Source organism: Alternaria novae-zelandiae (genome assembly GCF_023758075.1).
Source record: "Alternaria novae-zelandiae strain BMP 2774 chromosome Unknown scaffold_26, whole genome shotgun sequence".
In the NCBI taxonomy this organism is placed as follows: domain Eukaryota; kingdom Fungi; phylum Ascomycota; class Dothideomycetes; order Pleosporales; family Pleosporaceae; genus Alternaria; species Alternaria novae-zelandiae.
Window position 1 is genome coordinate 90,497 of NW_026056986.1, and position 26,950 is coordinate 117,446.

The 26,950-nt window shown below is 51.6% G+C and overlaps 10 protein-coding genes across 10 annotated transcripts; 4 read left to right on the forward strand and 6 right to left on the reverse strand.

Moving 5' to 3' along the window:
* Positions 1-137: 137 nt before the first annotated feature.
* On the reverse strand, positions 138-1,035 carry J4E88_009741 (uncharacterized protein; the record flags this gene model as incomplete). Its single annotated transcript, XM_049403340.1, has 2 exons — positions 138-732; positions 791-1,035. The coding sequence occupies 2 exons, from the start codon at positions 1,033-1,035 to the stop codon at positions 138-140; spliced, it is 840 nt and encodes a 279-aa protein (XP_049250774.1).
* Positions 1,036-4,464: 3,429 nt separating this feature from the next.
* On the forward strand, positions 4,465-5,063 carry J4E88_009742 (uncharacterized protein; the record flags this gene model as incomplete). The annotated part of the gene is made up of 3 exons (XM_049403341.1): positions 4,465-4,581; positions 4,790-4,843; positions 4,923-5,063. 3 exons carry the CDS (start codon positions 4,465-4,467, stop codon positions 5,061-5,063), a joined length of 312 nt encoding a protein of 103 aa, XP_049250775.1.
* A 540-nt stretch (positions 5,064-5,603) lies between these two features.
* On the reverse strand, positions 5,604-8,826 carry J4E88_009743 (uncharacterized protein; the record flags this gene model as incomplete). Its single annotated transcript, XM_049403342.1, has 5 exons — positions 5,604-7,029; positions 7,079-7,535; positions 8,049-8,076; positions 8,627-8,753; positions 8,822-8,826. The coding sequence occupies 5 exons, from the start codon at positions 8,824-8,826 to the stop codon at positions 5,604-5,606; spliced, it is 2,043 nt and encodes a 680-aa protein (XP_049250776.1).
* Positions 8,827-10,938: 2,112 nt separating this feature from the next.
* J4E88_009744 (uncharacterized protein) lies at positions 10,939-12,009 on the reverse strand (the record flags this gene model as incomplete). Its single annotated transcript, XM_049403343.1, has 1 exon — positions 10,939-12,009. One exon carries the CDS (start codon positions 12,007-12,009, stop codon positions 10,939-10,941), a length of 1,071 nt encoding a protein of 356 aa, XP_049250777.1.
* Positions 12,010-13,289: 1,280 nt separating this feature from the next.
* Positions 13,290-18,107, reverse strand: J4E88_009745 (uncharacterized protein; the record flags this gene model as incomplete). The annotated part of the gene is made up of 5 exons (XM_049403344.1): positions 13,290-13,880; positions 13,932-14,414; positions 14,463-14,707; positions 16,291-16,571; positions 16,624-18,107. 5 exons carry the CDS (start codon positions 18,105-18,107, stop codon positions 13,290-13,292), a joined length of 3,084 nt encoding a protein of 1,027 aa, XP_049250778.1.
* A 420-nt stretch (positions 18,108-18,527) lies between these two features.
* On the reverse strand, positions 18,528-19,389 carry J4E88_009746 (uncharacterized protein; the record flags this gene model as incomplete). The annotated part of the gene is made up of 4 exons (XM_049403345.1): positions 18,528-18,956; positions 19,004-19,164; positions 19,212-19,320; positions 19,378-19,389. 4 exons carry the CDS (start codon positions 19,387-19,389, stop codon positions 18,528-18,530), a joined length of 711 nt encoding a protein of 236 aa, XP_049250779.1.
* A 384-nt stretch (positions 19,390-19,773) lies between these two features.
* On the forward strand, positions 19,774-20,362 carry CYT21 (Ribosomal protein S16, mitochondrial; the record flags this gene model as incomplete). Its single annotated transcript, XM_049403346.1, has 2 exons — positions 19,774-19,850; positions 20,005-20,362. 2 exons carry the CDS (start codon positions 19,774-19,776, stop codon positions 20,360-20,362), a joined length of 435 nt encoding a protein of 144 aa, XP_049250780.1.
* A 671-nt stretch (positions 20,363-21,033) lies between these two features.
* On the reverse strand, positions 21,034-22,682 carry J4E88_009748 (uncharacterized protein; the record flags this gene model as incomplete). Its single annotated transcript, XM_049403347.1, has 4 exons — positions 21,034-22,018; positions 22,067-22,421; positions 22,471-22,550; positions 22,600-22,682. 4 exons carry the CDS (start codon positions 22,680-22,682, stop codon positions 21,034-21,036), a joined length of 1,503 nt encoding a protein of 500 aa, XP_049250781.1.
* Positions 22,683-22,981: 299 nt separating this feature from the next.
* Positions 22,982-23,696, forward strand: J4E88_009749 (uncharacterized protein; the record flags this gene model as incomplete). The annotated part of the gene is made up of 2 exons (XM_049403348.1): positions 22,982-23,183; positions 23,230-23,696. The coding sequence occupies 2 exons, from the start codon at positions 22,982-22,984 to the stop codon at positions 23,694-23,696; spliced, it is 669 nt and encodes a 222-aa protein (XP_049250782.1).
* A 1,916-nt stretch (positions 23,697-25,612) lies between these two features.
* On the forward strand, positions 25,613-26,668 carry SHO1 (Transmembrane osmosensor; the record flags this gene model as incomplete). Its single annotated transcript, XM_049403349.1, has 4 exons — positions 25,613-25,708; positions 25,766-25,921; positions 25,973-26,095; positions 26,144-26,668. 4 exons carry the CDS (start codon positions 25,613-25,615, stop codon positions 26,666-26,668), a joined length of 900 nt encoding a protein of 299 aa, XP_049250783.1.
* Between the last annotated feature and the right edge of the window lie 282 nt (positions 26,669-26,950).

Sequence of the window (26,950 nt, forward strand, 5' to 3'; positions counted from 1 at the left end):
CTAAAGCTAAGTAACATAGAGTACGATAATCAATACCCAGCTCCTTGACCCACACGCTCCAAGCATAGTGATATCAATACCCATAACGCCGTACAATTTCTCCCAAGCGAATCTAAGCTCCTACTTCATTCCCCCACCTAGTTGTTGTTCTGCGAGTTGAGGATCCTCAGGATGGCAAGGAACAGGTTGATGATGTCGAGGTAGAGCGAAATGGACGCCGCAATCTCCTCCTCGACGTGGTAGTGGCGCATGATCATTTGTGTGTCCACCAGGATGTAGCCAGAGAAGATGAGCGCGCAGACAACGCCGTATCCTAGCTCGACCGAGCTGCTGTGCGGGAAGAACATGGACATGAAGCCGAACAAGACCACCACCCACAGCGCGCCGAAGAGGTACGGTGCCCAGTGCGTGAAGTCGTACTTGCTCTGGCAGGCGAACAAGCTCAGTGCAATGAATATGCCCAGTGTGAAGAAGAGCGCCTGCAGCACAATCCTGGAGTCGGTGAAGGAGACGATGACGGAGATGGAGTATGCTTCCATGGCGGTGAAGCCGGCGAGGAAGAGGAGGTTGGTCGGGTACGACTTGCGCTTCCAGAAAGTGAGGCCGAGGAAGACGAAGGAGCCGATGAGCGACACCCACATGAGCGCGGGCGTTTGCTGGATGAAGTTCTTGTACGATTCCGACATCATCGAGAGGGCGCTAACGGCGGCGGTTGCGAGGAGTTGAACGGTCCTGTAGAGAGTCAGTATGCGCGACATTCGCCTTTGAGGCATCAAGGCAAGGTACTTACAAGATGGCGTAGACCTTGCGGATGAAGGCCATCCGGATATCCAGCGTCGCCTCTGCCACAACACCACCGAACTTGAAATCATCGGGCAGGTTGTCATTTTCGCCGCGGGGGACGCCGCTGAGGAGGGCTTCTTGGGGGTCGTTGGCCGCCTGGTAGCTGGGTGGCGCCTGCGGATATGACGGCGCGGGTGCCGCCTCGTCGAGCGAGTCGCGCTGAGGCACGTTTTGGTATTTGGGTGCACCCATCGTGATGGATTTGTCGCAAAGATCGGTTGCGTGCGATGCGAAGGGGGGAGTTGAGGTGCGCGTGAGAGTGGAGGTGGAAGGATGAAGGGTAGTTGAGATGCGTTAGGGCTGTGCTGACTTGATGAGGTCACAGCCGCGGAACTTCGTTTCACGTGCACTCGTCACGCAACCCCGACATCGAAGCTTCGAGTTAACTCCAGACTGCCAGCTCCAACAATCACATTCGATACCGCACAGTCTGCTCGTGTTGTTGAAGTCTTATCTTCCTGTACCAAGACATGATCATTGTCGATCAGATTCTTCCATCAACATCTAAAGTCCAAGATCTGACTGGCTCGGTATTCTCGGTTTAAAACACAATGAAGCCGGCATTGACATCGGGTCACCTAAGTTGCACAGTTTCATCTTGACGGATGCTAGAGAACCGGTCAGCGACTCCTTTCATCAAGAGAGGGACGTCTTACTTGCAGCAGCCGGACCCTCTACCCGTTCTGACTGCGAAGAGTCGAATACATGGGTAGCGGATAATCGCAACATCTGTAGCCTCTTGCGATGCAGTGCGCCTGCCAACCCATGCCAATAGCGTCCAACGTCCAGTTATCATAGTGTGCGATCTGCACTGGACAGCCTCTTCGGGTCCTACACGCTCAGCAACGTCTACCTATTTTGGATATGCATATCTGCAAGGACTCAGCCGCACACGGCTCAGTTGCACAACTCCATGACTGCCAATGATGATTCAACATGGCGTCTTAGCCACACTGGGGCCGTTCTCAAGGCTGTTGCCTTGATTATGCTTCCGGTCTTGCTTGCGAGGCCGGAAGGATACTTGGCCCCCAAAACAGCTTCTTTATGAATCCTGCCCTTCCCCTCAAACGGCATCGTAGGCAAGAAGCACTCTAGTATCGATGGCTAATGTCTATGCGCGACCCTGTCAAACTACCCTACTTCAGCCCCCACGTCCAGACAATGGGATATGCAGCGATGCTACTCCCCTCATGAGCTTATCGCAGCGCGCCGACGAGGCCTCATCACAAAGCGACATCCCCACTCACCCCACTCAGCTTGATCAGAATTCGCAAGCTCAGATCAGCGCTGGAAACTCAACTGCATCACGCCGCTGGACTCATCCGAAACTTCCACGCCCAATCAGCAAGGCATCACAAGCTTGGGATTCGCGACTCAGAAGAAGCCGCTTCCATGGGTGGCGTATGGGAGTGCTGTTTGGTTGTTGCATGTCGTTCCTTGTCCTTTGTTGCAACATTGCTCTTATCGCAATCGGAGCAAACAGCAAATTCGGTTATGACCACGAAGGCATATCTTCAATCCTCGAAGGCGACGAGACGCGCATCGCACGATGGGACTCTGCTTTGCACGTTCTCATTAACGTACTCAGCACCGCGTTGCTATCATCGTCAAACTACACTATGCAAGTCCTGAGCTCCCCGACACGGAAAGATGTGGACGCCGCGCATGCGAAAGGACAGTGGCTCGATATTGGGCGACTAAGTCCTCGGAATTTGAGGGCTATCTCACGCAGCCGCGCGACCCTTTGGTTGATCTTAGTATTATCCTCGACACCATTGCATTTATTGTACGTTGTTAGATGAACTCCCGGACTACAAAGGCTCATCAATTCTAGCTATAACGCCTCGGTCTTCAAAGTGATCACGTCCCGGAAAGGTCACTCCTTTGCAACACTGGACGTGTCATCGGATGCATGGAAAGAAATCGCTGATGCTACTGACAACGACACCTGGACCCATGGCGCGTACTGGAATTTGCCCGCTGATCGATGGGACGAGCCATACTCTAAAGAACACATCTCCATTTATGGTGACTTGTATCTCGCAATCGATAGGGTGTCGATCAGACTCAGGTCGCCTCCACCAGCCTTGAACCTTTCGCAATTTAACGCCGCGGACGTGGAAACCTCGACTGGTGCAGATAGCTTGACACCAAAGAAGATTATAGTAGATTCACCGGAGTGGCTAAACTACAACAGCCTTGCTCACGGCTTTAATCGCCTGACCGGAGCCTATCTACACGTAGCGAAGGCCTCATCATTCAAGATGCTGGACTCGCCCAGTACAGTGCAAGTCAGCCTCTACTTTCTTGCTGTGGTGGTCACTTTCAACTTGGTCAAGCTCATTGTTCTGCTCACGGTCCTCCTCACAGATCGATCAGAGTACCTCGTCACCTTAGGAGATGCCGCCAGCTCGTTCTTGAAGCGAGAAGACCCTTACACGATTAGTCGATGTCTCCTTAGTCGAGAGACTGTATCATCAAGTCTAGGTCATTCACTGAAGAAAAGCAAATACGACGAAACCGATAGAAAGGAGCTTAATCTTCGGCTGCGAGACGTCTGGCTTCCACGTTCACGGTCTTACTTTTCTCCTTTCCATGATCGCGTCCAGTTCATCTACACATTTTCGTAAGTGAGCCCCCAATAAGTCCTGAATCTTGACTGAGTATCTAGGATCGGATTCTTCATATTCGTCTTCGCGATTGTCCTTGCATGGAGCCTGAGCTCAAACATGCAATGGGGAACTTCATCTACCTCTTACATATTCTCTTCTGGAAGCACATCGGTTGTAGCTACACTATGGAGTGCTTGGCTGGCCAATATCCCGCAGCTACTTTTGTCATCCTGCTACTTCACGATCAACCAATTCTGCACATCAATGGCTGGAGCAGAAGAGTGGAACAACCTAGCGACATCCAGGAAAGGCCTCAGAGTCACCCAGCCATATGATCATCAAAGAAGTACTTACTTCCTAGAACTACCATACAGATGGAGCCTTCCTCTGCTTGCGATTAGTGGAACACTCCACTGGTTGATGTCTCAGGCTTTCTTCCTGGTCCGGATAGATACGTGGTATTCCAGTACCCTGAGTTCGACAGCAGCATGCGGGTTCTCAGCTCTGAGCCTTATAGTTCTACTATCCGTTCTTTTCGTATTGCTCGGCATTATAGGCGTGGTTGGACTCAGGAAAAGACAAACAAGAGTACCCATCGTGTCGTCTTGTAGCTTGGCGATAAGCGCTGCTTGTCACCCACCGCCTAAAGAAGTTGATGCGCACTTGGCCAAGCTTCAATGGGGCGTCACGGAAAATGAGGTCGTTGAAGGATTTGGACATTGCTCGCTTTCTGCAGGGAGCGTGACCGAACCGGAAGAGGGAAAGATGTATTACTAAATTGGTGGCTACCCCACACCGAATGAGCGCTACGCATTGCTTGCGGGGAAACTGCGGACGGTCGTATGAGGAAGTCGGTATGGGCGAAGCGGTAGTCACGTCGAACGGAAAGCACGACATGGCTGTTCAACCCCCGCAGTCTCGCTGCCTTCCGCTCCTGCCAATTTTCCTTTGACACTCATGTCACTCAGCGCAGACTTCCTCAAGCACAAGATCCGAGACACCACCCGCCATGCGCATCCCCGCTACTGCCATGATGCTCAGCATGCTCCTGCTACTGATCTTTTGCATCCAAGACATCGCCGCCTTACCAACCGAAGCGTCCGACAATCTGTGGAAGCATATGACCGTACGTCGCTTCCGTCCGGATTACAAGGGTCAGGTACTGACAGATTTTCCTCTAGATCCAAGTCTGTAACGTGGCCAACTTCAAAGGAGCCTGCCGTTACTTCGACGTTATGGTGGACGAGTGTCGCGACATCAGCAGTGATTAGTACGTATAGATTATGTGATCTTGAGATATGAAGCTTGTGCTAACACATGCGCCTCAGCTCCAGAGAGATAAGCTCAGTTCGCGCCGTGACCCATATGGGCTGCTGTCAACTGTATCGGTATGCTCGTTCCTTGCTACCTTCTGTATAGTCTGACCACACGCTCACCAAGGCTAATTGTAGAACTCCGCGCTGCGAGACTCTCTTCGGCGATACCGACATGGCCGTACGCTGGGGCGAAGGCGGTAAATCGACACTTTCAGGTTGGACGAAGCGGGATATCAAGAGCATGAAGTGCTTCATCCTGGGCCGGCCGACCGAGATGATCGACTACTACTGAGTGAGCGTCGCGGGGACGAACAAGGGTAGATGCGCCGGTATACCATGCGCTCGATCTAGACATGGCTTCAAGACTGGGATAGTCGGTAGCTAGGAAGCTTCACAAAAGCTATTTGTCTTAATATGAGTAAAGAGACCCGGGATTTGTTTGACATCGAGAGCGGACAATGGTACAATGGTGGTATATTATGGTCTATACGAGGAAGATAATCCGAAAGATGCTCTATGTTGTCCCGCATGGAACTGTAGCGGACCGTACAGGTAGTGTACATGATATCATAGTAAAGGTCAAGGTATCGGTAGGAAGAAGAGGGCCGAGCGGTCAAACTCGGGCGGGGTATATAATGTCGTGACGTCGTAGCGCGAGGGTATCGTGAATAAAAGAGGAGCTGAGGTACTAGCCAAGCGCAGGTACGAAGTGGAAATGAGCGAGAAAAGAAGGAAGGCGGATGAGTCCAGCAGCCGGCGCCGGGCTCGAGTGCTCATCGAAAAAGGGGAAGTGAGGTCGAGAGGGGACGTATTCTCATGACTGCCACTCGCATTAGAGCAGCTTGAAGTTCTTTTCTTCGCAGTGGACACCAAAAGCTTCGTCGTCCATTTTACCGTAGATGTAAGCTTCGCCGACGAATAGGTACCCAAGATGCTCACCAGAGCCATTTTGAGTTGGTCGGAGGATGACGGGGACGCTGCAGCCATACAGAATAGCAATCACATCTCCCTTCTCAGTCCTAGGTGGCCCAAAGCCAACGAGTTCGTCATGCTCGAAGTCGCAAGTATTGGTGGTGGCACTACAAATGGGGTTGCCTCTGAGGAAGGATCGGTTCCAAGTGACAGCACGGACGCGACAAAGGTAGTCATACACGATGTCATTGGGGCCGCCTCGAAGGTTCCGTCGTAGAACGGTGTTGATGTTGATGTGTCCATTATTCGTCTGATAGGTAAGGCAATGTTGACATGCTTTCTTGTACCAATGAGGGGGTGGGTTGCCCTGCGGATCACGGTCTGCCACGAGAGTTTGCCATAGCTTGGCTGGAACCTCGGTAATTTCTATCGCGTCCTTGTCGAAGACCCATCCCAGACCTTCCAAACAATCTTTGGTGATAACACCATCGGGAAACGGGTCTGTGCGGAAGGAGACTGTTCCTATCATGACACCTCTCACGGAAATCGACATATCGTGTATGACTTGGGAAGGTGGGGCCGAGGCACGATGGACAGGACTCCGGGGGAACTTGACACGGGCTTGCTTGCCCTGCCTACCGCAAGCGTTGTAGTTGTTACTACCGGGTAACCCGACAAAGCTGTCGCCAGCCTTTCGACCGCGAAACAGATCTTCGCCCTTTCCCCAGGCAGAGTCTTCCACGAAAAGGATCCAGGAAGGTAGTTGAACTAGTCTAGGGGTTGTTGGAGTTCGTTCATGGCGTTCCTTTAATGCCCAGTGGCGACAGATTATGTCGATGGATCCCGAGGTCTCGACAACCCATTTAACAAAGTCGCGATATATCTCAAAGAGATCGTTACTGTAGTTTGGAACAGGCGGTGGCCTATGCTGTCCTGCGGCACGCGGGTTATATCTAGTCACCTCTTTGGATATACTTCTAAAGGCATTGATTGTATCGCGTGGATCGGAGGTGTCGAAGCCGGACAAAGAGCATACCAAGCTCTCCAATCCTTTGGTAGATTCCAGGGTGCCGTCGGGTCGCTTGCGAAACAATGTGGATGTCATATCCACCAACAGCTTGGCACCGAGGTGCTCAATCTCTAGGGTTGAGTCATCGTTCAAGTGACTGCGCTTGGCCTGAGAGGACTCGTAATACATCATGAGCCGGGCTTTCAGACCATCGAAGTGTCGGTGGAAGATAGCGATAGCAGTTTGGAAGTCGCTCCAGTCCTGCACATGCTTGCCACAGTGAACTGAAGCGGATTGTGCAAATGCCAGCTCTTGTATGACCCAGCGCCTTGAGAACCTATGGGACATGAGCGGAGAAAAGCCATGTTGAACGACCATGCACTTACCAGCTCCACTTGAGAAGTTCGTACAGGCTTGCCCAATCTTCAATATAAGCATCGCCAGTGAGAAGAGCTATGTGATTCTCCGGATCGATGACCTTGGGGATAAAAGCCATAGCCCTGTTGGAGACGAGATCATCAGGATTGTCGGAGCCAAGCCATACATTCACGTTGTAGGCTTTACGGTAGATGTGCGCCATCTTTAGTACTTGCTCTTCCTTTTCTTTGGTGTCAGATTGATTGATGCACAATGCGTCCACCCAAAGCGCGATAGTCTCGTTCTCTTTTCGCAGATGTCTCAGAGCTTCGTAGAGGTTTGGTTTGACCTTGATCAATTTGTCTTGCACAGCCGCTCGGAGTACATCCACTGCTTTCCTGATGGACTTGACGGGAGACGAAGCTGGATCATCCTGGATGACAATAGTACTGTCGTCTGCGCTATTGCCCCAGTTGTAGAAAAGAGCTGAGTACGGGTAATCTTCGCTTCCAAGGTGATTATCGCTAACAACTAGTAACGTAATTGTATTTATTAATCTAGTATTACAAGTAATAGTATATAAGTATATAAGAATAAGTATAAAGTATAAGGCCTCTATAGCCTACTTATAATTAAATAGTAAATAATATAAAGCTTAGCGCGCTAAGCTTTAGCTAATATTTTAATATTTTTAATTTTTTACTAAAAATTACTTTAGTACTATAATCTATTAACGTAATACTTATTTATAAGCGTTTATTAAGACTTTTATAAAGAGTTCTTAGTACTAAAATACTTAAGTACGTATACTAAGCGTAATAAATAAAAGTTCTAAAAGTATTTTTTTATTTTCTAATACTTACTTTACCTACTATATTAGTAAGTACTCTTTTCTATTTACTATATATTACTAACTAAATAAATTATATTAATACGCTTTAATAACTACTAAGTAATCTTTTTAGATTAACTTCTTAATAACTTTAACTTATTACTTACTTCTACTTTTCTTCTTAATAATAAGACACTATTTTTATAGTTATAAAATAAAATTAAAAAAATTTATAGCTATAATATTAGTAGTAACTTTACGTCTATATGTAGTACTAATATTACTAGTATTAAACTAAAAATTATTAATAATATAGTTATAGCTTAAGTTAATATTAAGAAAGCCTACGTTATTTTAGAAACTAGCTAGCTTATTCTTCTATAAGTTCTTTATCTTAACTAGAGTAACTATAGAGATAAGGTGTTAGAGAAAATTATTAGGTAGTAGCTACTAGCTCTTAATAACTTTTAACGTAAAATAGGTACAAGAAAGATTATAAGTAAGAAAGATGTAGACTTTATAAAGAAGCTGTTTAGAGAAAAGAACAAGGCTTAGATAGCTAGAGTACTGCGTTAATGTGCCTAAGTCTAGCATAGGTACAGGAATAGGTAAATAGCGCATGTTGCGCTAGAAATAAGCAAAAGAATGTTAGTAATAGTGTAGTGTTAGTTATTAATCAAAATACTATTAAATAAGTGTCGATTTGTCCCCTGGGGTTCCCCTCAACTAGGCGCCACTACCTAACGACTAGTAACGAAGCGTTGATCTGCTCATCAAAGGTGCCCGGCTTGACGAGTAGAAGACGAACTTGATCGTTAGGAATACGTTTGTAATGGTACATCCTGCTCACTTGGCCCAGGACTTCCACCCATCTGGTACCTTTTGATGAGGCAGATGGGCTATTTGTGGTTGTGTTAAAGCTGTGCCTGTTGATCTTGACAGCATGGCGTGGCGCCCATGCGTGTTTGGAAAGGACAATAGGCGGGGTCGGACGGGTGATGTCGCGTTCAATCGTAGGGTCTTCGACGCGGAGAACGCGTTTCACAAGGGACTGAGGAGTGTTCGGCGTATCATCGAATTGAGTCTCTGGATCAACCGCAGTGCTGTATATTGGTAATGTTGAAGAGTGTCGGAGGGAAGCCTGCCCTCGTCCAACGTGTGGTGGGGTATGAGGCGGAGATTGAGGGATGGTATTCGTGCGGGCGGAAGCTGTCGAGCGGCGAGTAACCTTCGGCGAACGATCCATATTGTCATGCTGAGCTTCGGGTCTCCGCCGTTTCTGGGGCGAGTTGGGTGGTTGTTTCTTAGGGGTCATCTTGAGGACTCGAAGACGGTGGACCAACCTGAAGGAGGGATGATGCGCCGAGAATTAAATACCTGAGTAAGAGTCATAGTTCATAGCTGCAGGAACAGAGGTTCCGCCCACAGCGCCACGCGTTCAAGTGGTGGCGCCCACAGACAACCCCTGATCTGTGCATGCAAAGCACTAGAGATGGGTTGTGTGTGTGGTGGAGGAAATCATTGGTATGTCAACAACATCCACATGCGGACTTCCAGGGCCTGGGACGGATAGTTGCTTTTCGTAAGGTCGCAGCACATATCGAATAGACGGGAGCGACTGGCCCCCTACGCTAAGCCTCCGGGCCGCATCACTTCTCAGTATCGGCATCGGAGACGGCCGACGGAAGAGCGATTGCGTAGAAGGATCAAGTACCCTTGCTTGAACGCTCGCTGTAGGCTAGTAATTGGTAAGCTGGGGCCCAAAAGTTGTCTTTTCACAAATAGTTCTTCGCGATATGGTATCGCAAGTATGTCATTGACACTTGATAGTTAAGGTGAAGGCGGGCATGTCCAACGACAGATAGGCGGAAGCGATGGATTACCAGGTGACCATGACGAAATGTCCAGTCTGGCGGTGTGGGGTCGTTGCGGCGTAGCGGTATTTTTGGGGCTGAGGCTGTGGCTCTACTGACATATGAGAGGTCTCCTGCATCCTGGTTGTGTTCGGCAGCCCTGTCACCCAAGTCTAGACGTTAGAAGAATCAATGTGATGGGAGCAGGTGGGGCTGTGCCTGCCAAGGCCAGGCACGCTCGTGGAACTACCGACTGGAAGGTAGCAAAGTTGATGTGATTCGAAGGATCAGCCTATTGTAACCCTCCAAAGATAGTGTTGAGCCTTGCGGTGAGGTCACATACTCCCATAAACAGTGCGGTATACTCTGCCGAGGGTCAAGTTGAGCTGAAAGACCCCTCGCTTCATCCCGATCTTTCTGCCTTCTTGCCTTCTGATCATGGCTGCCTGATTTCATCGGAAGAACTTTGCATGCTGTGTGCCGTCTGTTCCAAACAGATGATTAGCCTTGTCGAAGTTGAAAGTGAAATTGAGGGCTGATGCTTCTTTGACGGCAACCGTTCCTTATGAAGAATCACCATCTCACGATAGCATTGACCGGCGTCGTGTTGCGTATCCACACGGCGCATTGCAGAGCCTCGGCATCCACCAAGCGGATGGATGAAAAACGACGCCTTCGAAAGTGGTGAGTGTTGGGGCGGGCTGCGGCTGGGCTGCGCGCTGCCGCCTGTCGCGAATTGTTACATCTTTGCTCAGCCACAAAAAGAGAGCAGGCTGGTAAGGCGTTCTTCGCATCAACGCATGATGCGCGATTTGATTATCGACGTTTGCTTGCAGCACTTGGGTCGTGGCGAGTGAATGTGAGTGACAATGGCAGCCTGGAAGGTGGCGGTGTTTGGTGGGCAGCGGCGCTCCTCTGAGGTAGCCGAAGCCGGAGTAGCGCGTCTCACTGTTGGAAGTGACGCCCAGTGCCTCCCAGCATCAACTGCTCCTCCACAACATATGTACCAACGGGACACATTCGCGCACTTAACAGTCAACAGCCGCAATTACACTCATGTAATCCGAGAAGCATTTATCTCACCATGAGGTGTATGTGCTTGACCAACATTTCTAGCCAGAGAGCCAGAGGAGGTGACTTTGATCGCTTCGACACACGCGATTTAAAGCCGGCTTTCATCTTCGATTTGTCTGCGCTTCTTCCTTTAATCATCTTCATTCGATTCATCGTCCATCTCTTTCTCGCTTAACATCTCTTCATCCGAATCTTCCTCGTCCAGATCCCGCAACTCAGACTCTGTCAACTCATCTTGCATGCTTCCGTCGTCAACACCGCTCTCCTCCTTGATATCACTTCCACCCCCCTTCTCCTCTTCTGCGCTTCGTTGAGACTGCCGCTCGCCAATCATACTCAGCAATTTGATCCACTGTTCAACATCCGGATAAGCCTTCCAGTCGCCTTCATGGCGTGTGTAAACCCCCCCTGGCCGACACCAATCTTCCTGTTCGGGAACGAATTCAAGGGGTTGGATGTCCAGCGAAGTAAGCAGCCAGTCCATGAAATCCGAATGAGCCGTTTCCGCATTATTGACCAGTACGGAAGCTCGAGCAAGGTATCGCGGCCTCAGAGTCAACAACGCGAGCATAACTGGCAAAGCAAGGTCTCCAAACAACTTGCCTATTTGCTTGATACGTTCAGTCTGATAGTCGTAGTATCCGACCAACTCCTCCCCAAACATCTTGTCTCTCAATCTGTCGCCGAAGTCGGGAGACCTCCCATTCCCCCAACCCGTGAGTTCAGGAAAGACAGTAGGGCAAAGCCCACCAACCATCAAGTTCTTAAAAGGCACCGCCGTATATCCCTTTCCCCGAATACATCCGTGCGCCAAATATTCATGCTCGCCATGATACTCACCCGGATCCAAAAGATGCGGCACCCACCAAATCCTCACCTCGCCATCCAGCTTCTCGCGATCAATCACAGCAACGTGGACATCTCCATACTCCAGAGAACAAGTATGCGCATAGCAAAGAACCGTGTGAAGAGAAGCTGCCCACGAGCTGAATTCAGTCAGAACGTCTTCGTCGGCGGAGAAGTGGGCTTGCACCATGGCATGCAATTCTTTCTCTGGTTTTTCGTAAAACCCGGTGACTTGCCTGCCGTTCATGTAGCCTCGGGGTATGATCTCGGTGGCGTTGATGACGGAGAATTCGCGGCCGCCGCCGCTGGATTCGTCGAAGGCGCGGAAGAGGTAGCGTGGGACGCGGTTTCGCATGGCTCGGTTTACGGGTCGAGTTAGTTGTACGGGGGCTGTAGCTGCTGGATCGCTATCTTACCTTCGAAATGGTCCTTTCGCTGGCCGGCGGTCTCTTCGCCATCAGGACTCTCCGCGTGTAGAGGCATCGACTAGGTGTCGATCTGTGTGCTCTGTCGCTTGTTGATTTATATGGTTCAAGACTATATACATGATGTGCGCAACAAACAACTAACAGTCATGCGATGTTCTCAGCAGCCTCATCTCACATACTCAATATCTCTGAGACCTAAACCGCCTTTCACAAAGCAATCGTCGTGCATAGTAAATATACTTATTTATATTTTATTTTATTAAGATAGTAAATATATACACATAACGTAATTATATTTATTAATCTAGTGTTATAAGCAATAGTATATAAGTATATAAAAATAAGTATAAAGTATAGAGTTTCTATAGCCTACTTATAATTAAATAGTAAATAATATAGAGCTTAGCGCACTAAGCTCTAGCTAATATTTTAATATTTTTAATTTTTTACTAAAAATTACTTTAGTACTATAATCTATTAACGTAATATCTATTTATAGGCGTTTATTAAGACTTTTATAAAGAGTTCTTAGTACTAAAATACTTAAGTACATATACTAGGCGTAATAAATAAAAGTTCTAAAAGTATCTTTCTATCTTTTAATACCTACTTTACTTACTATATTAGTAAGTACTCTTCTTTATTTACTATATATTACTAACTAAATAAATTATATTAATATACTTTAATAACTACTAAGTAATTCTTTTAGATTAACTTCTTAATAACTCTAACTTATTACTTACTTTTACTTTTCTTCTTAATAATAAGATACTATTTTTATAGTTATAGAATAAAATTAAAAAAATCTATAGCTATAATATTAGTAGTAACTCTACGTCTATATTTAGTACTAATATTACTAGTATTAAACTAGAAGTTATTAATAATATAGTTGTAGCTTAGGTTAATATTAAGAAAGCCTGCGTTGTTTTAGAAACTAGCTAGCTTATCCTTCTGCAGGTTCTTTATCTTAACTAGAGCAACTATAGCAAATATACACACAAATCTCGCAATCCTATCCCAGCCTATCCGATCCGATCTATTCGACCTGGATTTAAAAACGCTATTAAAAAAGCTCCCTCATACGAAGAAGCCTAATAGTCATCCCATCATACTTGCATTCCAGCATGCATCCAAACAATGGGGTATTAACCAAAAAAGCACCACCACCATCATCTTTTATGCCTCCTTCGCCTCTTCCTCATTACATCAATATCCAGACCGACCCACCAACGAACAAAACGAATATGAGGATAGTGAGGATCGCCGCGCCCGCTTTATCCCCAGTGGTAATTTCGGATTGGAACTTGGGTAATCGGTCGGCATCGTTTCCAGAGCCTAATCCAGGGTTACCCTCGGAAGTACCACCGGTATCGCGTGAGTACGGCGGCGGCACCCGCTGCGCATTCAACACACTGATGACGTTGAGTGCCGTCATCTGCGGTCCCACACCCTTGATGTTGTCCCAGCCCTGCTTCCACCAACTCATGCCGCACTGGTGGTTGCCGCCGCCATGGTCAGACGGACCCTCGCACGTTTGCGCAGCAGCGACGGCGGACTTTTGCAGCTTGGGCATGATCTGAGGCGTGAATTCGGGGGCCATTTGCATGGTGATGCCGAGCCAGCGGGCGAGGTACGCTTTGAAGGATTCTTGGTCTGCGTCGCAGACTATGTTTGCTTCGCAGATCTCGACCATAACGCCGCCTTTATCTTCGGGGAAGAAGATGGCGACCTTGTTGATGAATTTGGTGAGTTCGTTGCGCCACTTGTCGGCGCCGTTGGTGTAGTTGTACATCTGCGAACATGGTTAGTAATCGAACCTGTGGTGTAGTAACATTCCTCTTACGTATGCAGCTCCTGCAATCATGATTCCGTAGTTGTAGGTCCAGGGCGTTTGATCGGCGTCGCTGCATGGAGGGTTCGTGCTGATACTGGTTCCGTCGTAGACTTGACCATCGCCAGGCAGAATAGGACTATTCGCCATCCAGTCGAAGGCCTTCTCCGCCCACTTGGCATATGTGTCGTTCTTTGTGTACATGGCCAATCGCGCGCCGAGATGGAAAAGTCCTCCGTTGGATGCGGTGTTTTTATACGTCCACCCATTAAGCCACGGATAGATCTGCCAGCGCATGCCACCGCCGCAAGTGCCATCGGACACCTCCTTCTGGTAGCGGCCGACGAACTGGTTGAAGACGGACTGTGTCATGGCAAGCCAACCGGGCTGGTCTGAGGGAGGGTCTTTGAGTTTGTATTCGGCAGCAGCGATCATGGAGAAGGCCCAGAAGACTTGGTCGTCGTTTCCTTCGTTCTTGGACTGGTTCGAGGGCATCTACAAAGCTTAGCGACAGACCTTGCGATAGCGCAGAGAGATACATACCAGGTCTTGATGCTCACCAAATTGGTGTATCAGTCCCTCGCGGACCATCTCATTGTACTGATCGTCGCCGGTGTAGTGCCAGTAGTCGAGGAGGGTACCGAACATGGCACCCGCCTGCCACCAGTAGTAGGGTTCGTAGAGGATACCCGGGTAACCACCGAGTACATGGATGCCCTTATCGTCGATAGTCGCATATTGCGCAACGAGCTGTTTGGCGACCTGGGAGGAGACATCGTTGATAGAGGCTGTAAGGTGAGATTAGCAGACTGTATAAGCGCACAGCAATCATGCGACGGTGACGGGCATCCTACTCTCTGAATTGGGGTCGAGCACGATGGCCTGGGTGAAGGGTCGCACAACATCTGTCGACAGCAGAGAGAGCGCCGCTAGCGCTCGCGCAGGGCTGAACAACCTCATCTCGACATGTGCTTTGCGCCTAAAACAATGCTAATGAATGGCTACCCCGCAAGTGCGTGAGACCAAGTGGGGAGGAAGCGAAATCAAGCAAGATTAAGCAAACAAGCAGCGTGGTGAGGTTGACCGGGGAGTAGGAGGCAGGTACCGAAGAAGGTTGTGGCAGCGGAGTAACGGCGACAGAAAGCGAATGTGAGTGGTAGTGGTAAACAGGCCCCCAGCGTTTGATGACGGACGTGACAAAGAGAGGCGGGAGCGATCGTCGTGTAGCGGAATGGCGGCAGCAACTTTAACACGGGCCTGATGGCTCCATACGCTACCCTGGCAATTCCAAGGTCGCATTCGCCGCTCGTTAGCAAATCATCAGGAAGCGGGTCCTCGGGAACGCCAGCTGCATGGAGGCTTGTCAACAGGTCAACTTGCTCTTCACAGCGCGAGCGCTGGTACAGACTGCTTAGACTCGTTGCACACAACAACGTAGACAGCGATAGCTTCCACCACCGCCCCTCCTCCTCCCCTCCGCCTCCCCTCCGCCTCCCCCACCCACCCTCGCGATCGTCGAGGCAATAGCGGAATGGCGGCACTGGAAGGTAACTTTGATGGATTAACACGGGCCTGTGCCCCCATAGGCTACCCTGGCAATCCCATGGTCGTATTCGCCGCCCGCATCTAATCATCATGCAGCTGGCGTTCCCTCTAAGCCGAGGGAAGGCAGGTCAAGTTGTAATTCACAGCGCAAGCGCCGGTACGAACGACGCCACACCACCACGAACACCAAGAATACAGAGTTCCGCTCTCACTGTTGGTGCTGTCTGCGTGTATCTTGCGCAACGCAACAGCAGGGCCCGGTATCCGCGTTGAAACTCTGGGACCTCCAGGACTCAATTCCGCATGCCTGCGCCCCACCTGCAGGGAATGTTTGTGGCGCAGGCGCCTGACTTTGCGCTGTTTGGCCTGACTTGACCGTTTGTTTTGCTCGTTCCGTTTCGTTTCTCACGTAGTCGACGTCCGAACGAGTGCGCCACATCTATAGCTGATGGACCTGATCTTCAAACTACGTTAACGTCGGTCTCACACAAGCGTTTTCCAAGCAAGCTTACAGGCGTGCTTGAGGCCGAACCCGCCTGCCCATCTGTCTTGACGGCTCACTGCCAAGACCTCTGCCAAGCCACTTCCCGTGCAAATGTGTGGGGATGCCGGAAATTGGCGGTCATGGACCCTATTCTTAGTACACAGGAAGTTAGGCCAGGCCCTAAGGCAAGCAAGGCAAGCAAGCAGGCAAGAAAAAAATGGAACACCAAAGATTCTTGGTCAAGGTCGCGAATATCATGCTTTTAAGCAGCAACCAGGAGACGCGCGTATCGCACGCGTGCTCTTACGAAGCCTTTTTTGGCGTTTTACATCCTAAACACACCCCAAGTGCTCTCCTTCTCCACGCCCTTGTTCTGCCCACCGCACGCCATTTGCAGGCCCATGCCAAGCACCCTCCGTGTATGTTCCGGCGGTATGATACCATCGTCCCATAGCCTTGCCGACCCGAACGTGGCCTCACTCTCGTGCTCGATCCGTGCCTTTAGCGCGGGATCCACTTTCTTGCCCACGGCTTCCATGACGGACGAGAGCTGTTCTGCGCCCATGACCGACGTCTTTGCGTTGGGCCAGGTGAACATAAGTCGTGGGGAGTACGCGCGGCCACTGTACTTGTGTTAGCAATGTTGTGTCAAGGTGAGACTAGAAGGAGACTTACCACATGCCGTAGTTTCCAGCGCCAGCACTAGATCCAACGACGACTGTGAACTTGGGTACGTCGACACAGCTTACGGCTGTTACGAGCTTTGCGCCGTTCTTTGCGATACCGCCCTTCTCGGCGTCCTGGCCGACCATGAATCCTGAGATGTTTTGGAGGAAGATGAGGGGGATGTGTCGCTTGCCGCATAGCTGTACAAAGTGCGCGCCCTTGAGCGAGCTCTCGCTGAAGAGAATGCCGTTATTGGCTACGATACCCACGGGGTGACCGTATATCTTTGCGAACCCAGTGACCAGTGTAGAGCCGTACAATGGCTTGAATTCGTCGAAAGAAGATCCATCGACGATACGTGCAATGATCTCGTGGATGGGGATTTGACGGCGCAGATTGGTACCGACGATGCCTGAGAGCTCCTGGGGGTCGTAGAGAGGCTCCTGGAAAGTAGGCTGCGCAGTAACAGTCTGATTACGGTGCCAGTTCAAGTTGCCAACGCTCCTCCGCGCAAGGACAAGTGCATGTGCGTCGTCAACCGCGAGATAGTCTGTAACACCAGAGACTTCGCTGTGAAGCTTGCCTCCACCCAAGTCCTCTGCTGAGACCACCTCGCCAGTCGCTGCCTTGACGAGCGGTGGCCCAGCAAGGAAGATATGACCCTGGTTCTCCACGATGATGTTCTCGTCGCTCATGCTAGGCACATAGGCACCACCTGCGGTACATGGTCCCATAACAACACTGATCTGCGGGATGCCCATGCCCGACATGCGCGCTTGGTTGTAGAAGATGCGGCCAAAGTGGTTGACATCCGGGAATACATCTGCTTGGTTGGGCAGGTTCGCACCGCCAGAGTCGACGAGGTAGATGCAGGGTAACCGGTTCTCTTGAGCGATCGTCTGGGCTCGCAGGTGCTTCTTCACTGTGACGGGGTAGTATGTGCCTCCCTTGACTGTAGCGTCATTGGCCACAACCATGCATTGCACACCGTTGACTGTGCCAATACCAGTGACTATACCACCTGCAGGCACATCATCCTCTCCGTACATGTTGTAACCTGCCATCTGGCTCAGTTCGAGGAATGGCGTGCCCGGGTCAATCAGTGCAGATATCCTGTCTCTGACCAACATCTTGCCCCGCTGTATATGCTTGTCGCGAGCTTTCTGAGGTCCACCTTGCGCGATCTTTGTGTGCAGGTTGACCAGGTTCTCGGTCGCCTCGTCCATCTGGCGCTTGTTCTCTTTAAAGTCCGCATTGCTCGTGTCAACGGTCGTAGGGATCACGGAGACGGCTTCGGCATGGTGGGAGTGCGTGAAGGTCGCGGTGTTTCGAACCGCTTGGGTTGTGGCCCACGATTGGGTGTGCGATGGTAGCGTAGGACGCGAAGTGGACGAGAGGAGGCAGCGTTGTGTTTGCGATCGGACAACTACTGAAGGTCGCACAGAATGCTTAAGCAAGGTCAAAGCCTCTCTTGAAGGCGCTCTTGGAACCATTTTAGCCCGAGAAGTAAGCGCTTGAAAGGCCGCAGCAGTTCAGACAGCCCTCTGTGCGTATGTGGGGGGAAGTTGCTTTGCGCGTATTCACGTCGCGATATTGAGGGTGTGATGGATTGAGAGACGTGTTAGTAAGTTACAGCTTGACTATGCCGCCTAAAAGGAAGCAGACAAAAGAGAAGCAAGAAGTTTCCGGCCTTCCGCTTCGAAAGAAATTGACCTTGTTGTTTGCCGAAGGGCAGTTGAAGCTGGGGTTCGGATGACATCTCAAGACCGCTGTTAGCCGTACCGCGGCTCTGCGGGGAAACCACGCTAGTCACATCAAGCAGGTACCAAAACACCTTGACCATGCATCGTGATGCGCATTACAACATCGTACCGTATCTTTGAAGTTATTCTACGACCGCTTATGGTTGCTGTTTACAGCCTCTCACTCTCAACCGGTACTTCAACCACCTGATCCAAGCCCTCATACTTCGGAACATCAAGATTATACTTATCCGCCATCTCCGGGCTCAAAAACCTGCCACCAAGAAAATGCCTCCCAGTAAACTTCTTGACCAGCGGCTTCGGTGCAGTCAAGCTGATGAGAGCTGGTGGCATGAAGCCCTTACCCGGTCCGGAATCCCGAGGCCCGTCCTCGATATCCCACGATGATGGCGCATCGACAGCGAGAACAGGGACAGAAGTCGATGCTAGAGCTTCGATAACTTTGGGGAAGGGCTCGCGCACTTCGCCGGAGAAACTGAAGCCGAAGATTGCGTCGACGATGTGGTCGGTTTGCTTGAGTGCGGACGTGAAGTCTTCTGTGAATGGCACTTTGAGGTCTTCGAGTTGTTTCTTGAGGCGCTATGAAGTGTAAGCTTGTGTGAGTCCTTGGTAGTGCAGTTACACACCTGATAGAGCTCATTCTTGCTTTGCTTCGGGTAGTAGATCGTAGGTTGGTAGCCGTAGTGGAAGAGATGACGGGCTGCGACTAATCCATCGCCGCCGTTGTTGCCGGGACCACATGCGACGAGGATGCGCTTGCCTTTGCTGAGGGGTTGTAGTTTGAAGACTGAATTGTCAGTTTCACGGAGTGAATTTGATATAGTAACAACGTACCTGCTTGAGAAACAGAAAGACCAGCAAGCTCCATCAACTGGTCAATGGAGAATGCGCCCGAGGACATGAGTTCTTGGTCAAGCGCAGCTGCGCTTTTGGCAGAGAGTGTCTGTAAAGAGAAATTAGCCGTCGTCGCCAAGTCAAAGGATTTTAAAAGTCTACTTACTCGAAGAGCCATCGTACAGATTTCGGTTTAGGAAAGTTGCGTGGTGTTCAAGCAAAGATGGATGTCACACCATGCATTCGTGAGCAACATGGTGTTGCCATTACATCACTGCTCAAGGATGATGATGAGCGCAACAGCGAACGCACACCACCACAACTTCTTCAACTTGAATCTCTGCTCGAGTCGAAGATCAGCCCGGAGAATACATATCATCTGGTTACCAAAAATAAGTGTTCTACACAGTTCATTCACCAACCCAAAGTACACCACCTCGCACGTGCCCACGCATCTCGGCAGATCCTCGGAGCAAGAAGATATACCCAAACCACCAACCAACCGCCCGCTCCGCTCGCGCAGTCGTCGCAACAGCACCACCTCTCCGCACAACATCTCGCAATGGTCTTAAGAATCCGACTCGCCCGCTTCGGCAAGAAGCACTCCCCCTTCTACAACATCGTCGTAGCACACGCCCGGTACGTCTCCCAATTCTATCCAGCAATCCCCATCTCGGGAGTCCGCAAATACTGCAACCAGCACATCCTCACATGCCTACTCCGCCTTTCAACACCAAAAAAGACTGCTCCGATCCAATTCTCAAGTCCATCTGACTAATATGTCCATCTACAGCACAGCGCGCAACTCCCGCCCCCTAGAAGTCCTCGGCACCTACGACCCAAAACCGCAACCACCACGTCCCGGCGACACGCACGGCCGCCCCTGGAAAGACATCAAACTGGACCTATCGCGCGCGCGCTACTGGGTCGGTGTCGGCGCTCAGCCCTCAGATACTGCGTGGCGATTGCTGTCCATGGTGGGGATTCTGGAGCCGCAGTATAGGGTGGGTAAGATTGCGGGGATGGTGGTTAAGAGCGGGAGTGCGAGTAAGAGTTTGATTAATCCGGTGGGTGAGGGAGGAGGAGGGGATTCGCGGGTTGTGGTGGAGAATTTAGAGGGGGGGACGGCGGAGACTGCTTCTGCTACTTAGGTGCTTAGGTGCGCGAGTAGCGTGGGTGGATTGGGTGGGTGAGAGGGGGAGGGCAAAACGCGTGGAGAGGGCGAATCTAGAGAAGCTTGTATGATGGGCACATTGAGATCCATCGGATGGCGTACAAAACATGCCTTGCTGTTGTTGCCGTATGAAGGATCCAATAGAGGCGGTTTTCAGGATTAAACGAGCAAAGAAAGGGTGCACGACACAGCAACCAGATATTCGCTCTTGGAAGAAAGAACATCAGCCCTGGAAGATCAGCAAAGGCATGATATGGGGAAGCTTACGTTGAAGAGGGCCGGTATTTCCATTCCTCCATCATAGACCACGAGAGGCTATGTCTGAAATGTACAACTTGTAACAATATAACAAACATCAATATGCGGACTTCAACTCTCAATCAACGCAGTGACAAGCCATGAAGAAAACACGTCTTTGGAAAGAGCGGTACGATTACTATTTCGCTCCAAACTACCACAAGGCTACACATATACCTGTACAACCCTCCAGAATACAACAAAAACCGTCGACACCATAATCGACGTAACTCCAACACCAAGGCCATCCCATCCCGTCCATCCATCCAGTCTAATAGATAAGCCCCCAAACAAACAACTCCCGCTAAATGCAACAACCATCTCCCCAAACCCAACAAGATCGAAACATCTTCAATGCGCCGCGACCAAAAATGTATTCGTAATGAGACAAACGACCATAACAACAACACCGTAAATGCTCAAAGCAAGCGCCAAATTACGCAACAACCCCCTCCTGAAATCACGATTAAGATGCCCCTCGCTCGTAACGTACCCCTCCGCCTCTCCACTCTGATACTCGTCCTCGTCGTCTTCATCCTTAACAAGACGTTGGTGGTGTGAAGACTCTGGGTCAGAGATCTTGTAATAAAACAACCCTGGTAAAATGAAGGAAATCGTCGTGGAACCCGTGCTGCCGACATAAGCCAGTACTTTCTCCAGGCTGGAAACGGTCATGGCGGTGATGAAGGAGAGGATGATGAGGACGGTGGAGATGACTGCGAATTTGAGGTCGCTCATCTCGCTGCTCTTGGGCGCGCCGGGCTTGGGCGTGTTGTTCATGAGTGTGTTGCGCGAGGGGCTGCTTTCGCTTTGTTTGCGGCCGCCGGGGCGCCACTTTAGACATGCGTCGATGCTGGCGCGGCAGGGGTGGATTTGGAGGGGGTAGGAGAACATGACGAGGATGACGATGGCGAGGCGGCCGATGGTGCTGGCGGCGGCGGTGGGGTACATGGAGACGATGTTGCCGTGGATGTTGTCGCCGTAGGATAGGTAGCCTGTGATGCCGGTGAGGATGTACAGACCGCATGCGCCGCCGATGGAAGCGAAGATGACGGTGGTGGTCTGGAAGTGCGAGTTGTCGGCTATTTCGTTCAGGATCGAGAACATGTTCTGGTGGCATGTGTAGGCGAAGACGATGACGGGGAAGGCGGCGAGTGCGGAGACGGGGCCCGCCCATTCGAAGACGCGGACGTTGCCGCGGTCGGCTATCGTGTCGCCTTTGAGGAAGTGGGCTACGACGAGTATGACGAGGTAGGCGATGGAGAAGAGGGCGATCACGCTGGTGTACTTGAGCGAGTCTAGGCGACGCAGGAAGGACAGCGGAATGACGATGAGCCTGGATTGGTTAGTACACACCACTGCGAACTTCATAACCAGCACCTACATGAATGCCGTGATCCAGAACTGCCTGTCGACCAGAAAGGTAATGTCTCCAGCGCCTGGCGCAAATCCTCGAACCACACCCGGCATCAGATCTCCGATGATGATAAGATAGCTGACGGCGACGCCGAAGCACTTGACTGCGATAGCGGCGTCGAAGATGATGGATAGGTTCGGGTATGTCATCTGAGACAACGTCGCAAAGGATACATGACCGCGGTCAATGTAGCGCGCGCATCGCGTCTGGAGGTAGAGGCCAAAGCCTGCGGTCGTGCCAGCCCATGCGATAACGAAGATGCCGAGGAAGATGCCCATCTTGGAGAGCGCGGAGGGCATGGCGAGGAGGCCGGCACCGAGGACTGTGGACGGTCAGCATAGTGTCGTGTGGGGTAGCTGGCATGGGCGTACTGGTGTTGGCCAGGTTGATGACACTGGATATCCATGTCGCCTGGCCCTTGAATCCGACGTCTTGCTTTCCTCTGCCTCTCCTACTTGGGTCAGCTTTCGTCCGATAAGAGATATACGAGGCTATCGTACCGTCGCCCTCTCAGCGACCCGGTGCTCGAAGTCATGGGGTCTGCGTCTGTTGGCTCGGGGCCGATGGCGGAGTAGGAAGCCATGCTCTGGGGTGCGAAATGCGCGGTTCGTGTTATTGCGCGTTCATCCGTCGAGGGTTGGCGGTGGTGCTATCTATATTGCGATGACGAGTACAGGCAAGCGAATGTGATGACAGAGCTATGGGAGCTCGAGCTGATAGATAGTGAAAAGCGAGGGTGTGAGTGCTCCGCTGACGTCTGGTCTCGAGGCCCCATAACCCGGGGGCTTATCAGCGGCCGCTAAAATTAACATCCGCTCCGCTCGAGGTACGCGCCCGCGTTTACACGGCTGGGCGAACATAAACATCGAATCCAGCACCACCATGGACGAATACGAGGAGGCGGTTCTGTTCACATTCTCACTGCTGGAATCGCGGTTGGATCGCCTGGAGTATATCCTCGGTGGCCCGCAGGACAACACCAAGGACAAGCAAAAGACCATCCCGGATCGCATACACAGGATCGAACAGTCACTGCAGCAGCTGGCGGGCAAGACTGCGCTACTCGATGAGGCCAACAACTTACGTACGCAGCCCTTATCTCCTTCACTTTCCAAGGCTAACGTCACCAGTGAGTAAGCACAAAGATGTCCTCAAGACACAACACGACGACAGCGATGACGGCCCCCCACTCGACAACGCCCAGAAAGCTGTGTTGGTGACCGAACGTGCAACAAGCTTCGCGACAACTGCGTCACAGCTCCAAGCTCTCGAAGACCAGCAGATACCCACCACCGATGGCTTCGCCAAGTTAGCCGTGTTGCGACCGCGCATTGCTGAAGCAGAAGAACGCCAACTACAACAAGCACTGAAGATATCCGAGCTGCGGAAAAGGAACGGCTTGCTGAATCAGCGGTATCAGCAGGTCATGCTCCTCGGCGCAGGAAGATGCTGGGTCGACTACGACGAGAGGCTCAGGAAGGCCCTGAGAGCGCTTGTGCGGGAAGAGTATAGGAGGAGGCCTGCCGAGGAGGAACAAGGCGTGGCACGCGAAGAAGAAGAGGGCGATGAGAGTGAATCTGAGGAGGACGAGCTGTGAGAACTGTCAGCATCACGCAACACTTCACCGAACCAAGAATACCACGCTCGGTGCCATCAGTCTCCGCGCAGAAGCACCAATCGCCTGCTGAGACACCGTACGTCCATTACTATTTTCTCAACCACGTTGTGTTGACGGTACGTGGACTTTATGCGTTGTGCAAATACCGACGTCAGACGGTTTCAAGGCGTGGCTGACAGATGCCAGGTGCTTCACGTGTGTGCACTCGTCACAGCCACAGCCGGTACCCGCGACCGTCATTCTAGTTTTGCACATCTGATAGAGGCTCAGCAGTCTGGGCGGGGCATGTGGACCAGATCAGCAGCGAGCATGTGGAGCGGTGTCACCATCGTTGCAGCGATCCAGAGTCGCGCATGTTACAGTTTTGTACAAAAGCGACGCGTTGCCTCGGATCAAGCAAGCATCCGAAAGTGACATATTGCAAAACAAACTTCCCGATCATGACGACGGCCATGGGGAAATTGACGTGTGCAGCGTGGTACAGTAACGTCAATAGACCTTTGCACCCTGACCGGAAACACTTTGCCATGTCGCAGGTAGCAGGAGTAGATAGTTCAAACACGAAAAGAGTTTGTAAGCGCCAGCTTTTTCTTGCTGAATGATGTAGAGTGAGGTCAAGTGAGGGTCTCAGCAACTTTGTAGGGCTGCGGAGGGTTCGGTGCCGTAGCACGGCGTTTCATGACCGTCTCGTGTCAGCTTGGTGACCTGGCCCAGGGCCCCGAAGCGTAATGGCGCCGACAATGGTCCGGACGTCAATTTCCTGGCTCGCCTGGGAACTACTGCGCCTAGACACACCTCTCAGCCGCAAATGGACGCGGCGCACGTGTCGGCTACCATGGGTAATCAAGACAGGCCATGGGGAAACGTGGATGGCATGCCTTGACGGCGACGCAGGGTGCACATGAGATTAGCCAGACTTGTGCAATGGAATTGCAGCTGTCAGACCAGTTGTGTATGACAGCAGCGGTGTAGATTGGAGATTTAATCAAAGTACCACATTTCGGACGGGGATGTCCTGTGTGTGGGAGGGTTCTCGGGGTGTTCTTGAGTGACGAGTCGAGGATGCATGATGAGGCGTCGCCATGTATTGGGATCCCTTTGAGCGACGGACCTAGGTAGTACTAGCTGCGCCACGTCTTGGCTTGGCGTATTGAAGAGTGGATGGTGAATGAGTGAATGGCCGCGAACAGCTTGACATTGTCGAACACATTGTCGAGCAACAGGTGGATGAGATACCCCCATAACGCTGTTAACATAGAAACAACGTAGACTTGTCTGTGTACGGCGGCTCGACGGCCACCAAAGGCACTAATGCACTAAACGCGCGTGCAGCTGTCCAGGCCTTTGGCTGACGGGCGCGGTGCCATTTTAATCTCTGCACAAGTGGGACCCGCAGCGCTGCAATCCCCGAACAACCCTTAGCCATTCCAGCCGGCGCGGCCAATCGAGAACTACTGGGAACCCAAGGTGAAACCGTCGCATCTCTCGCTCTGCTCCCGCCCTCGCCCGTAACCCTCTCTCGACACCCACCGCCTGCTGCCATAATCGACCTTCACGCAGCCGCCAGAGTCGCAGAAGCCTTGCGCGCCCACCAACACTGCTGGTCACTGGACGCCCGCCTCCCGCTGCTTGCGCCCTGTGCACCGTTCGCTGCCCTGCACAACTCCACCAACGCGCCGATATACTGGCCCAACCGCCCACACCCACGAACATCACTCACTCTCTTTGACTCTCGACATTCACCCATAATACCGCATCGGGCACCCACGCTCCTTCCCGCTCTTCCTGCTCTTCCTGCGCCCGCGACAGCATAGCTTAATCGCCCCTTTCCCCGCCGCTTCCACCAACACATGCCCGCTTACGGCTCGCTGGGCGGCTCTCCTTCACTACGCAAAATGGAAAACGGAGGCTACGGCCAGAGGTCCCAGGGCTTCAGCATGAGCCGCATCATCGGGGATCCCTTTGCGCTGGCCACGATATCGATTGGCATTGTGAGTAGCCCGGAGTACGCGGCAGTCGCGGGATCTGGTCGCTAACGTGGTATACAGCTCGCCTGGGTCATCGCCTTTGTCAGCTCCATAATATCAGCCATCCACGGCGGCTTCCCCAACTTCGCCTGGTGGACGCTTGTCTTCATGTTCTTCTGCATTGCGGGCGTCACCGTCACAGTCGCCTCGGATGCGGAGAGGACGTACCATGTCGCAGTAAGTAGCCGTCACTGCACACTACGAGAACGCACTTGCTAACTCCAGCAGATCGTGGGCTTCCTTGCCGCCGGCCTGGTCTTCACCACCTCATCCGTCAATTCGCTCGTCTACTCGCCCGTCGCTCCCTTTGAAGCCGCGGCTGCCGGCTACATCCTCCTCTCCATGATCGCCGTAAGTCATGCCAGCACACCACCCACCAGTCCCAACTAACAAACCCAGATCGTGTGGATCTTCTACTACGGCTCGCAACCGCAAGCCAGCCACCGCGCCTTCGTCGACTCCTACGCCCTGCACAAGGAGCACCCCGGCTCGCGCTCCTCCCGCCCCATCTCCAACGGTTACACCAACCGGCCCGAAACCCAAACCGCCAACATCCCGCCGCAAATGTACACATCCGCCCAACTAAACGGTTTCGAAACCTCGTCGCCCGTCTCCGGCTACCCCGGCGGTCCCGTCGGCGCAAACGGCCGCAACAGCTCAGCCCCCCAATTCGGCGGCATGAACAACAACGTGTCGACACCCACAAACGACGACGCAAACAACCAGCAAGAAGCTTCCATCGAGTACCCGTACCGCGCCAAGGCCATCTACAGCTACGAAGCCAACCCGGATGATGCGAATGAGATTAGCTTCCAAAAACACGATATCCTCGAAGTCTCGGACGTGAGCGGACGGTGGTGGCAGGCTAAGAAACCAAACGGCGAGACGGGTATTGCGCCCAGCAACTATCTCATCTTGTTATAAGAGAAGAAGAAGAGAAAGGGCGCGGAGAGACTGGTTCTCTTATACCAAACCCTTCTTTACGACCCTGCCACGAATGTTTCCTTGCCTTGTCAACTTTCTACTCTACCAACTTCCATGTGCAACTAAGCTACATCTCCCGAAGGGTGCTCGCTTCGACAGCCAAACGCGGAGCTGGATCAGGAGAGAATTTATGTGGGTGTGTTTCTAGGGCTCGGATTGGATATTTGACACCGTGCAACACAGAAAAGTTGCGCACACGGGTGTTATAACTGTGGCTACCAT